Genomic DNA, 13,779 nt, shown 5'->3' on the forward strand with positions numbered 1-13,779 from the left:
TCAAGTATTTTGAAAAAAAGAAATTATGAGCTTTTAATTTGTTCAGTCAAAAGAATTCTTACCGTCTAACAAAGTTATCAGTTACTAATTTTAACTGAATACTTAATGATAGTGTATGTAATCCAGATAAAAGGTTATTTCTTGACAGCTTTGAGTTCGTGTATTTGTTTTTATTAAATTAGTTAATGCAGTACATATAATAGTTATACTGGAAAAACAAACCAAGAAGTAGTTAAAGGTAGGAAAAAGTGCCCAGATCTGTTGTCCATTCTCCAAGTGGTGTTACAAAAATTTTATATATTTATCACCTTGGACCTGTGTATATAACACTGTAATCTCAGGGTTTGTATTACAACAGGAATGATACAATTTAGAAGTATAACTTGGATCTTGGCTGTGTGTGCATGTGTGTGTGTGCCAGAAATTCTTATTCTTTGCATACAACATATGTGTGTACACATACACAAATAAATCTATGGCATATCAATAATGATTTTATAACGTAGAGGTTGAGAGGGAAAAGCTAAAAGTGGCTTCTGGGAGGAATGATTATAGGAAGAAGGATTGAAGAGCATTGTCTCAAAGGTTTAGGCTAGAATACAGGAAGTCATATTTTTAGAATTCAGTAGCCTGCCTTTTTCATAGTGCACACAGTGGGTTTCTGGGTTTGCTCTTGTGTTTATTTAGTTTTTAGTTTTTGTGTTTTCTTGCTCTTTAAGTATTCTTCTACACATATAGACATTTTATAAATACATGATATTTGTTCATTTGCCATTAGTTTGCAAGATCTAGTTGTGTGAGAGTGCATATTTCTTTATGTAATACTCTTTGTGGGGGTGGGCAGAGGGCAGTCTGTAAATTGAGCATTTCACTCTACTGGTCCAAAGGAAGAAAACCACACCAGGTTCTTAAACACTTCTCTGATAAACTGAGTAGTAAATCTTGCTTATGTCCCACCGCTGAGTACTGTAGTCTACCCTTTCTGTGTGGGCTTGGCTTGTGCTGGTCCAGCAAGTGCTTTAAGGGTTCTTTTTTAGATCGCTGATAAAAACAAAGGCCTGATTGTTTTAGTCTCAGAAGAGATGGCCTGGGTGGGATGTGTTCCATTTTTAGCTTAACAGGAAATGAAGTAATTTTTGGGTCATACTTTAGTACTTTTGTTTATCTGTAACAGGTTTTCGTTGCCATGGGTGCAGATCTTTAGACAGTGATAAAAAGTGTGTAGAGAAAGAAGCCTGCAGGGAAGCTTTCCTAACCACTGGCGTAAGAACTTCTGACCCAGAGGGCCTAGAATTAAAGGTTTTTAAGGGGACTGTTAACCTTAGATCACTTGTTTCTTACCTGGGTGCTTCTTGTGTTTTTATTCAGCCTTTTCTCCCTTCATTTTCTGAGTTCTGCAGTACTGAAGGCATCAGTTTGTTCTGCAGGCTTGCTGACCTGTGCTGGCTGCTGAAACTTTTTGTCGTGTTTTAGAGATCGGTAGTTTCATGTGTTGCTTCAGTATTTTGAATTCTCAAACTACCAGTTTCTGTTGCCTGTTTGCCATGTACTTTGTGTGTAGCTGTCTAATAGTTTCAACAGTTTGTAGGGTTGATGGTATCGCTTTGTGGTTAGAGAAAGTGTTCAAATCTGAGTGAGTGTTAGGATAATCACACCTACCTGTAGGAGAACTTGGCACCCAAATCTAGTGTGGCCTTCAGTACACCTTACAGTCTACTTGGTAGGTAACAGAGCATGCATGCCTCAGAAGTTATCTTCTTCTGTTGAAGACAAAATAGACCGGATAGGACGCTAAGATGCACTTACAGTTGGGATTTTTCCCTCCTCAGTAGCTTCTGGGATTCCCCCCCCCCCCCCCTTTCTGGATCTTATAGGATAGCTTCTTTTAGAAACTGAATAAAATTTCAGTACTTTTCCTTTAAAAACACTGATTATGTTCCTCTCTTGTTACCAGGAAATTGGATGGAAACAAAACCACCATGGAAACTAGCTGAAAAATGTTGCTACTGTACTTCCCCACTACAGCTTCTATTTTTTTGTTGTATCAAATTTGATATAATTTTCCATTTTGCCTTTGTAGTGTAAAGATAGGACTAAGGCAGGCATAAGATAAATACTCCTTCTCCCATACAGTCATTTATCCTGGAGCAAGTTTTCAGTAGTAAGCTTTATGTATACATCTATACCGAAATCAGTTTTATTCATAGATCTGTGTCACAAAGCCTTTAGTTTTAAAAAATGCTGACTACTCCAGTCCTCATGTTTTCTTTGAAACAATACAAGGATTAAAAACTAATTTTGAGCCTGATAGTGATACTCTGCCAATCTTGAGTGTTTTGACCACACAGTAGGTAAGTCAGGTACCTTGCTATTATTTTTTTTTTTAGATTTGTTTTGTTTTATATATGTGGTCATTTTACCTGCATGTGTATATGTGTAACACTTGTGTGCCTATGGAGATGTCTTAGTTACTCTTAAGTTTCTATGACAGAGCACCATGACCATGACCAACTTAGAGAAGAAAGAGTTTATTTGGGGCTTACGGCTTCAGAGGCTGAGTCCGTGATTATTATGGAGGGGAGCATGGTAACAGGCAGGTAGGTATGATGCTGATGCAGTAGTAGCAGAGGGCTCACATTTTGATCCACAAGGAGGAGGCAGAGAGAGCTAACTGGGAATAGTGTGGGCTTTAGAAACCTCAAAGTCTAACCCCAGTAACACCTCCTCAGATAAGGTGACATTCCCTAATCCTTCCCAAACAGTTCTACCAACTAAGGACTAGTCAGTCATACAAGCCTATGAGGACTGTTCTCAGACAAACCACCACATTCCACTTTCTGGCTCCTGTATCTTGTGAGCTTATCATGAAACAAAACACATTTGGTCCAACTTGAAAAATCCACATACTCTTTCACAATTTGAACAACATTTCAAAGTCTAAAGTCTCTTCTGAGACTCAAGGCAGTCTCTTAATTGTAACCCCCTGTAAAATGAAAATGAAATCATGTACTTAAATTATATAGCAGCCCATTCCTCCAGAAAACAGCATGGGTTAGAGCTGTCACAGCAATAGCCCATTTCCTGCAACCAACTTCTGGCTTAGTTACTTTTCAGTTGCTATGGTCTGACACCATGACCAAGGCAGCTATTGTGGTCTTATAGTTTCAGAGAACGAGTCCATTTTACAGTATGGCAGGGAACATGGCATCAGGCAGGCAGGCTTGATACTGAAGCATTTGCTTAGAGCTCACATTTGATCCACAAGCAGAGGTGGGGAAGGGAGGGAGAGAGAGAGAGAGAGAGAGAGAGTGCACATTGAGAATGGTGTGGTCTTTTTGAAACCTCAAAGTCCACCACCAGTGGCACAGCTTCTCTAATAAGGCCATACTTCCTACTCCTTAAACAGTTCCACCAACTAGGGTCCAGGCATTCAAATACATGAACCTATGGGGTTCATATATACCGCCATTGGAGGACAGAAGAGGTTGTTGGATCCCCTGGAACTAGAATAACTAAGTGGTTGTCAGTCTCTGTGTAGGCGCTGGGTATCAAACCTGGGCTCTCTGAGAGAGAAGCCAGAGCTCTTCTTAACCTCTGAGCCAGCTCTGCTACCAGCCCCTTGTTCTTGATCTGTGTAAATCCTCAAATTGACTCTAACAAAAACTTATCCAGGAAACTTTCCCTTTCCACTTTAACCTATAATTTGTTGTTGTTGTTAAAATAAGCCTGTAATTATGCCAAACAATTTTCAGATTTATAGCACATTTTGCTTACATTAATTAATAATTTATTCTTCAGATTGTGAATTTATGTGTGAAAGGGAAGTGCATAACTCTCCCAGACAGCATGCCTTAACCTAACATGGCCTTACACTTGAGAACTGTGAGAAAGGATCTTGACATTGCCACGGGACTCAATTCCTCTCTTTGGAGCCCTGCAACATGCTGTTCTCTAGCTACCTGTTTGCCTATAGTATTAATAACTCTTGTAGTAAATTTCATACTAAAACAGTTCATCTCAGTGTCCCCTTGAGCCCATAATCTGAAACCTCTTACAAACTCATTTTTGCTCTTCACAGATAGAGTTGGCAATAGCTGACAATACACTTTTTATCTGCTAACTGATTCTTCTGTTAAACCAGCAGAGATAAGCATAATTGTACTGCTTAACCAATTCCTACCTCCTTTCTTCCCTTCATCTTTTCCCTTCTTTCTTCTCTCCTTGATTACCTTGTTTCTCTCCCCTTGCTTCTGCAGAGGTAAGAAGTCATCTTGTCAGCTACAGATCCATAGCTCTGTGAATACTTGTACATTTCACAGCTTTGAGTACAGTACTATTGTTTTATCATTGGTTTTTAGTTTGTATATATGTGTGTACACACAGAAGGTGAGTATACAGACCAATAAATAATACTAACTTTTGATACCATTGCCAGTGCCTTTCTGATTCAAGTTTCCAGGTTTGTATCTGTGCAGAAGTTTGGGAAAGAGATTGGCAAGAAGAATAAGGTCTGTTTGCATGAAATAAGAGCACTGAGTTTTCTATTTTAGGGTAATACAGTATCTTCTCTATGGCACAGGTTTTAAAGTCTGAAGTCAAACTTTAGTTTGGATCCATCATTATTTATAACACCACTGTTAGATGTGCTGACTGTTAGACGCATTCAGCTTCTTCAGGCAGTAGCTTACCTGTTATTAATCACTCTTCTCTATTTATAGCATTTGTCACAAAGCTCTTAAGCCATAATAAATGTAATAGGCCTTGTCCTTTCACATCAGTTTTTACTATAAATAATAGATTTTGCTTTGTAGTATTTGTGGACCATGGGCATATTACTTTACTTCTTGAAGACTTATTTATCATAAAATTTTTACATAGAGAAAATGCTATAACAAATGCCCATTATATCAAAATTATAAACCAAACAGTAGCTTTTGGGTTACCAAACCTTTCATAGCAATATAGACTTGCACAGAAATGAGAACTATATGTTGTGTCACAAGGGAAAGGGATATAAGGAAGATTCTGGGGGAAAATAAATGGAAAAACAGCTTATTCTTTTTAGGTATATGGGAGAAAACATTATTTTATCTTTCTTTTCGTCTCTAACATAACCTAAGCTAGTTGATGCCAGCATTAGAAATTTGAGAAAGAACATTGCATGTTTCGTTAAATATGGTCTCTGTATTGGAAATACTTAATTTTGAAAGGCTAGGAAAATGTGCAGAAGAAAGTCTTGTTCTGTATGAACACTAACCCCACGGAAGCTTTGTGCTGCTGTCTTTTAAGTTTGGCTCTACTGGAGCTTCCAGAGGTATGTAGTTGCTAGTTAGTCTCAGGTCACATAGTGCCTGCTGATCTGTATAGTGGAGAGCCCAGTCTGCTTCATGTTTGCCTTTTCTGAGTTGAATTTGTAGCCGTAGTATTTGATTGACATGCTTATTGCCTTACCCATGGTTGCGATGGGTAAACAGTATCAGGCAGCAATGGCTCTTCTGTAACTAAGCCCTTAATTTGCTCATAGCAAGAAAACTTATCCTTTTAACTCTTCTATATTCTTTGATTTACTGTATGGTGGTCCGGAGCTGTCTGTGCTGCTCATCCCATTTCCCTGTTTTTCCTGTTGTTAGTGCAGATCTAACTCCGCTCAGTAAGCCTTAGACTGCCTATTGCATACTAGACCTTGAGAGAGATCCTAGAGCTTTCATTTTGTAATTTGTACAGATGTAACAGCTCTAGTTGATACAGCTTGTTTTCTGTTACATACTGTGCTATCAGAATGGTGAAAGTGGGGGTTCATATTTGCTTGCCGTTTTTTAAAGATACCACTCATGTTTGCAAATAACAATAAGACAACCAAAAATAGAATTTATAGAAATTGGGAGAGGAAGGTTTTCTTTTAGAAGGAGAAATCTTGTATGCCATGAAAAAAGCTGAAAAGGCCCACCGCTGTTCTTCTTTCATCAGTAAATTCAAGGTTTTTTGTTTGCTGCCTGTGCTTTCTTTAGGTCATGACTGCTGTGAGACAGTGAAGGTGCTGCTCTGTGCTTCTAAGGAGGGCCTTCCTGTGTTTGTAGTAGCTGAAGAAGACTTCCATTTCGTCCAGGATGAGGCGTATGATGCAGCTCAGTTCCTGGCAACCAGTGCTGGAAATCAGCAGGCTTTGAACTTCACACGTTTCCTTGATCGATCAGGACCCCCTTCTGGAGATGTGAATTCTCTTGATGAGAGGGTTGCACTGGCATTCAGACACCTGAAGCTGCCGGCAGAGTGGAATGTGTTAGGGGCAGATCACAGCTTGCACGGTGAGAATTCACATGACTCTCAAACTACGTTGAGATACTCCTGCTTTCACTTTTAAATGCCCGCTGTATTCACGTCTCCTGCACTGGCTGGGTAAATTACAGTTCCTGTACAGAGGATTCTCTTCTCTCTTCTCTAAGTACACTGACACATCTCTGTGGGTCTAGATTGACTTCTCAAGCAAGGCAGGTGAATTATACTTCATGAGGAGAATAGTAGAGTGACCTTTCACAAAATTATAAGGACAGGATTTTTATTACTGCAACTGAGGTTCTGTGAAAATACACTGGAGTTGTAGGAAGCAACTGTAGGGGAGTATGTCAGGGAGGCATGAGCCCAAGATAAGCATTGAGAAACTCAACAATTCTTTGACTAGGCTATTGATTTTATGGCTTGCCATATAAAGGTTTTTAAAGGGCTATATTTTAAAAAACAACATGTTTTAATAAATGCTTACATAAATCTCTCTAATTAAACAAGGGTTTCCCCATATAATTGCTCTTTTAGCAAATGATATCTAGAGATCATGATTATAAACACACATATTTTTAATAAAATATGCCTAGGTTCAGAAGTCTTATCCTTTCCTGTGCCTATCCTTAGTGCAAATACAACTGAGAAAAGTGTAGCAACATTGGAAGACTGGCATTAGGGCTTCCAGTAGGGGCTCTGCTTACCCTCTGTACTTACCTCTGAAAGAGTGTGTGATGTACTGAAGTGTGGAGTCCACCCAGCTTCAGTTGTATGTCGTGTAGGGTGAACAGCGCAGAAGTCTTCTCACAGGTGAGAAAAGGAGTGCTTCAAGAGAAAAAACATGCTTAGTTCCTGTTCCTTCAGACCTGTCAGGTAAGTTGGTTCTTCCTCCAGTGAATGAATGATAAGAAATTATTTGTTGACATTTGTTCTATTAAATCAACTTTAAAGGTAAATTATGACCAAACAGCGGAATGGTATGTCCCATGCTTTGGGGACACACTGATGGCAATAACAAATACCATCAAAACTGGATTGTTCAGGTAAAATAGGAAAAAGTATGAGCAAATAAATCTAGAAGGAAACCTTTTTAATTTTTTTTATGTTCTCGTTGGTACAGTATCCAAGAAACTTCTAAACTGCTAAGATATTACTATACATATATGTGACATTTAAAACCTGAATACTTACCTATTCAGAATTCTATCCTGATTCTTCCTAATAGCTCCTGCTATTTCTGTATTACTGTGAAGAACAGTTAATTTTATACTTTTATTCTGTCTTATCTAAAGAGGGCCAGAACTTAGTTTGATCATGTTATCATGATCAAAGAGAACAGTTAGAGAAGCAAAGGTCAGAAGATCTGGGCCTCGGGCTACATGTCTTTTTGTTTGTGAACAGCCCCCCCCCCCCCCCCCCCCCGCCACATACACACCCCTGGAGGTATATGTTGATTTTGTGAACTGCCCAACATGGATGCTGGGAATTGAACTCCGGTCCTGTTAATCCAGCAAGTGCTCTCAACTGCTGAGTCATTTTCCAGGACCTCCTTTCCTTGTCTGTGATCAGTGGAAACTGACAAACTTTAATTCATTGTTTACTTTTACTGTTCCAAGACTTTCTGAAGATTAAAGTGATACTAGCTTAGGCTGACTCACATGCTTTTAGAAGGTACAGAACCACAAAATGATATCATTACATACTTGTTCCAGTGAGTATAATAGTGTAGAAGTGTTCCAAAGGTACCTTTTTGCGGGGCTTGGGACCCAGTTAGTTGAGCCTTACTAGTAGATTAACCCATTGATGAGTTCCTTGCTGAATGAACTATTAGGTAGGCCCGGATGAAGGAAGTTGATTACTGAGGGTATGTTTTGGAGAGTATATTATTGCACTGGCTTTTCCCCTTTCTGCTTCCTGGCTGCCCTGAGGTAAGCAGCATTCTTCTGCCATTATTTTTGGCCTCACAGTACGTGTATAAGCAGTGGAACCAGTTCACAGACTGAAACCATGAGGCAAAGGAGATGTGGTTCAGTTGGTAGAGTACTTGCCTAACATGAATGAAGACCTCGGATCAGTCCCCAGCACCTCATGAATTGGTTGTGGTGAAGCACAAATGTAATTCCAGTCCATAGATAGAGGAGCAGTCCAAGGTCAGTTTCAGATGTATGAAACCTTGTCTCCAAAAAAAGTCACTTTTTCAGTTGTTTGAATACCAACACCCCACATTTTATCATAGTACCCATAATGATTGACACAAACAGCTAAAATTGAAAAATGCAAAGTTTGGTCATGGATACAGAACAATATCACTGATAGTGCATGTAGAAATGCCAACTTTGAAGAAATTTAGTAGTTTCTTATATCATCTAGAATTCCACTTTAGGGTATTTACTCTAGAAAAATGAAAGCATACCTTCACCAAAATGTCTGTGTAGAGAAACATTAATCATATGTCACCAAAATGTAAACAGCTCACATCCGTCCCTCCGACTGAGGAGACTAACAAATTGTGATACAGCCCTACAATTGAACATCACTCAGCAGTTCAAACGAAACAAAATATTGATGTGCAACAACATAGATGTACTTTGAGTGCTTTGTGCTTAATTCAGTGTCAGTTCCCAAAGATTATATAATTATATATTCTAAATAAATCTTGCTAGATGGTGATGGCTCACACCTTTAATCCCAGCACTTGGGAGGCAGAGGCAAGCAGATATCTGTGAGTTCAAGGCCAGTATGGTCTACAGAGGGAGATCCAGGACAGCCAGAGATGCATAGAGAAACTCTGACTAGAAACCCCAAAAATGAATAAATGAGTGAATGAATGAACGAACAAACAAACAAACAAACAAATAAATAAATGCTTGAGCGATCAGCCATTGCTCTACACTGGCAGTGGGGAAAAGGTCTGACCTTAAAGTTTTACCCTGGGAGACTTCTTTGTGAACATTGGAGTTATTTTGCAGCCTGTGTTAGTGGTAGCTTACACCACCCTGATGCCTGTGTTAAGACTTTGAGTACTGCTTCACTCTCCAAAGTAAGTTTCCTAGTATATATACATTTTAAATAGTAACTAAAATGAACTATAACTGAACAAGTTAAATATATATTTTGCAAGGTAGAATATTTAATATATTTATTCTTATTCTTATGTGTGTGCGTGTGTGTGTGTGTATGTGTATGTGTGTACATGTGAACATACATGCCACAGCATACATGCAGTGTCAGGGCAACCTGTAGGAGTCAGTTTTCTTTCTTTCATGAGTTTGTGGAATAAAACTCATTGTCAGGCTTGGTGGCAAATGTCTTTACCTACTGAGCCATCTCACTCAGTGAAATTTATAGTACAAACATATTTAATTTTAAAAAATATGTAAGTTAATGGCTGGAATCATGAATCTGATTTTGAATGCTCTCAGTCACATTCTGCAGTGTAGATAGTTTGCTCAGTTGCAGGTTAGAATCTAGAATCATTGGCTGTCATCAGGATAGATGAACGTAAGAGTCTGTGTTATTATTAAAGGATGAATGAATGCAACGAAATAATCTGTTTATACCAGTCATGTTATATGGTTAATTGTGAAACAGCTTGGTACCTGCAATGAAAACAGGTAGACAGGATGTCTTGTTATATAATAGGGCCACTTACTGTTTTGTTCCAGAGTAATAGCTCTACTACCGTACAAAGGAGGTATGCAAGATTTGTGGGTAATCCTCTCATTAATTGTTGAGATGCAGTGCTTTCCCCCCCCAACACTCACCCCAGTTTAGTGACTCCTTTGAGAGTAGTTCCTTTTTCTTCTGATGGGGTAAAAAAATGCAGGTAGCTGTGTACTCATAAATATTTACATGTAACAAATTTCACAGCCCTCCTGAACTCAGGCATTAACATGAAGTTAAAAAGCTCTTGCTTAGCTTGATTTTGTTTACGTTTTGTTTTTTTGTTTTACTTTAATGGAAAGAAACAAGGGAACTGGAGTTAATTTGTTATATCCTGGCTTAAATTGTTACTTAAATTTTTTCAAAAATAAAGTAGACAAGAGTATAGCCTGTGTACTCATTTGTAGACTAGTTTGTACTTGTTTGTTTGACTACACCATGACCACTATCTCTTCATCTTTTCAAGGCCCAAAACACTGATAAGCCTTAACAGGTCAATAAAAAGTCTTATGAAATGATAAAACAGGCCTGTTCTAAGAGGTAGGGTATTCAGAGAAAATTGGGATTGCTTTCCTTTGCTCTTTTTGCTGAAGTTTAGTCCTAATTTTCAGTTTGAGCAAGAAGAAATTTGTTTTTTTTTTAATTATTCTTTAAATTATTTCATTATTTCTGTACACATTCATTGTTTATTTGAGACAGGACCTCACTGTGTAGTCCTGGCTATCCTGGAACTTGCTAGACCAGACTAGCTTAGGTTAGAAATCATAGAGATCCACCTGCTCCTTTCTCCAGAGTGCTTGTATTAAAGGTAAGCACAATGATACCAAACTATGTTTTATTATTTTTATTTTATGAGAATGAGTATGTATTTACCATATGTATGCCTGGTGCCCACCAAGGCCAGAAGAGAGCATCAGATTCCCTGGAGCTGGAGTTACAGATGCTGCCCTTTGGGTACTGAGAACTGAACTGGGTTTCTTCCAAGAGCGCCTCTGTAGCACTTGTCAGTTATTTTTTCCAAATGTTCTCTGTTCTCAAGTTTATATAAGGAAGTCTCCACACTGCTTTTTTGCCACAGGGTGCCGTAAGTGCAGGTCATGAAGGTTTGTCTGGGTGGAAGGTGAGTTGTGCAGCACGAAAATTTTCCAAGTCTTACTTAGTTGCCTTAGTTCTTCAGTGTTTCCGTGGTTAGGGAGAATGCTAAGTTGAGTGGTTTTTCTTGGAAGACCGTTTTGTGGTAGCAATCAGTATAACTCTCAAGTAGCATAGAGTGAATATTTGCTGTGTAGAAAGCAAAGAGAAACACATCCTAGTGGATATTTCCATCCTGTGTCCTCTTGGTATTATATAAGGAAGTGGAAATTAGATATGACTTTGAAGGTGGCAGTCATACCCACAGTTTTGGTAAGGAGAACGATGACAGATTTAAGAGGAATGCCACCACCCCTCTAGGGGGTCCCAGCCTTACCTGGCCACAGAGGAAGATAATGCAGACAGTCCTGATGAGACCTGATAGGCTAGGGTCAGATGGAAGGAGAGGAGGACCTCTTCTATCAGTGGACTGGGGGAGGGCCATGGGAGGAGAAGAGGGAGGGATTGGGAGGGGATGAGAGAGGGGGCTATGGCTGGGTACAAAGTGAATAAATTGTAATAAATAAAAATATTAATTAAAAATAAAAAAGAAGAATGCCATAAGAACAAGCACTGCATTCTCACTGTTGACTTTGGTTTGTTGATAGTCAACCTTAAGTGGTGATTTTGTTCCCACAGCCCTTTCAGGATATTCAGTAGCTTTCCATATAAAGTTTGTCCTTTTTATACTAGTCTTTATGTATTTTTTCTAGCTATCTTCTATGCTAAAGAGGAAAAGAATAAAATTTAGAAAGATTGCTTTGGATTTTTCCCTGTCTTGGCAAATGGTTCGTAACTGTGGACTCCTATGACAGATAGTACCTATCAGCAGCAAGGCCTAAAGCTTTAAAAGGTTTTGCTTCCTCCAAGGTCTTGCTATTGTCACAGTTACCCTCATTTTTCTTTAAAGCCCACTTTTTGCCTGTTAAGGATGTCTCCGTTCCTTGTGTAAAGATTACTGCTGCTTGTTTGTCTGCAGGGTTATTTATAGGCCAGCACTCAGAAGTGGACAGGGTGGTGACTGTGGAATCTCACAGCTACAGGTTCAAACAGTGCTGTGAGGAGGGCTTGTCGGGCACAGTGATGGGTGGAACGGTACATAAAGCCCTCGATTATTCAGGAAGTGTAACTTGAAAAAGATTAAAATCTTCCAACAGACCCCTTGTGGTTGAATGCCTTCTGGTACATCAGCTTTCTTGCAGCTCTGGGGAGCTGTGTGAAAGTGCGTCCAGCGTGAAAGCTGACTGCAGTTGGAACTTAGACCTTTGTGCTCTCCTTTGTGGTTTAAGCAAGCCACAATAGGCCTTTGCATTTAAGTGTGCTTATTACCGTTTGAACCTAGAACTATGCACTTTTTTTTTTTTAAAGTGCTATTTTTAAGGTTGTGGAGACTTTCAGAGATTGGGCCTCCATGGTAGAAGAGGTCACTAGGGGCAGTTGGAAGTGATATCTGCTCCTGGTTCCAGCCCAGGTCTGACTGCTGCTCTGTGTACCACCATGAGCATAAGCTTTGGCTACATTCTCACATTGCTGTTTCTCCTGCTGTGTGTGATTGGGTGAAACTTCTGATACCACAGGCCAAAATAAGCCTGCCTTCCTTTGTTGTTTCTGTGGGATCATGACTTTGGGAGAAATAATTAACACAGCGATTAAAAAGGAGACAACAATATGGTCATACGAAATAACTGTTTGGGGCCCTAAGTGTGCCTGCAAGAGCAACAGCTGGGGGTGGGGTGGGGCAAAGATGAGGAGGAAGTTGGTGGAAATACTACAAGAACATTCTGATTTCCTTGATATAATAAGTTCCTATTGTGAGGAAGGACCCAAATGACATTGTAAGAAATCTAGCTAGCAACCTAAAACCATAGCTGCAGGCTGAGGAGGTGACTTGGGGTATAACCAATGCTGCACAAGCATGGCAATCTGAGTTTGGATCCCAACACCTGGTAAAAAGCTGAGTGTGGTGGCTCACATCTCTAACACTAGTATTAGGGGTTGGAGACAGGAAGGCGACTGGAGCTCCCTCGTCACCATGCCCACAGGCAGAAATCATGGGTCAGGGAATCCTAGCAAATGGAAATTGATTGTGGGTTATTTGGGCTTTGCAGTTAAACTTGAGAGGAAAGGAGGAGAAGCGATCTAGGAGGTAGAGATTACGGTCTCAACTCTTAGTGTTATTATAGCAAAACAGCCTAGGTGAAACTCCATTTATATTTTAATCCTTTTCTCCCTTTGCCTCTTCCTTTTTTTTTTTGAACCTGGTTCATAAACTAACAAAGAATAGGTGGCTATTTAGTCATTCTGAGATATATGTATGAGATGGATGTACTAAGCAATAAGATGGGATGCCACATGGCAGTTGTATGGAAAATGTCAGGAAGAATGAAAGTAGCCTTATACAAGAACATTTACTATATTGTTTCATTTACGTGGACTTTTTGAATAAGCGAAAACCATGAAAAATTTAAAGCAGTGATTGGCTCTTGTAATGAAGCCCCAACCCAAAACGGGCATAAAGGAACTTCACTTGATGTTTATAATGTCCTATATTTTGAAGTGATTTTGACTTAACACAGGTATCAAATGTGCCTGGGTATGGTGATGCATGCGTTTAATCCCAGCACTTAGGAAGCAGATCTTTCTAAATTCAAGGGCAGCCTGATCTACATAGTGAGTTCTAGGACAGCCAGAGCTACATAGTGAAATCTT

The 13,779-nt window shown here is 39.3% G+C and overlaps 1 protein-coding gene across 7 annotated transcripts in view; it reads left to right on the forward strand.

The window, feature by feature from the left end:
• Akap13 (A-kinase anchoring protein 13) overlaps positions 1 to 13,779 on the forward strand; it is a 277,674-nt gene that overhangs the window by 93,392 nt on the left and 170,503 nt on the right. For all 7 annotated transcript variants that reach the window (XM_060367369.1, XM_060367370.1, XM_060367371.1 and 4 more), the window contains exon 4: positions 6,009 to 6,305. In XM_060367369.1, the coding sequence (XP_060223352.1) occupies positions 6,009 to 6,305 (297 nt within the window). The remainder of the gene's footprint in view (positions 1 to 6,008; positions 6,306 to 13,779) is intronic.

Source organism: Meriones unguiculatus, chromosome 14, assembly GCF_030254825.1.
Source record: "Meriones unguiculatus strain TT.TT164.6M chromosome 14, Bangor_MerUng_6.1, whole genome shotgun sequence".
NCBI classification, from domain to species: Eukaryota; Metazoa; Chordata; class Mammalia; order Rodentia; family Muridae; genus Meriones; species Meriones unguiculatus.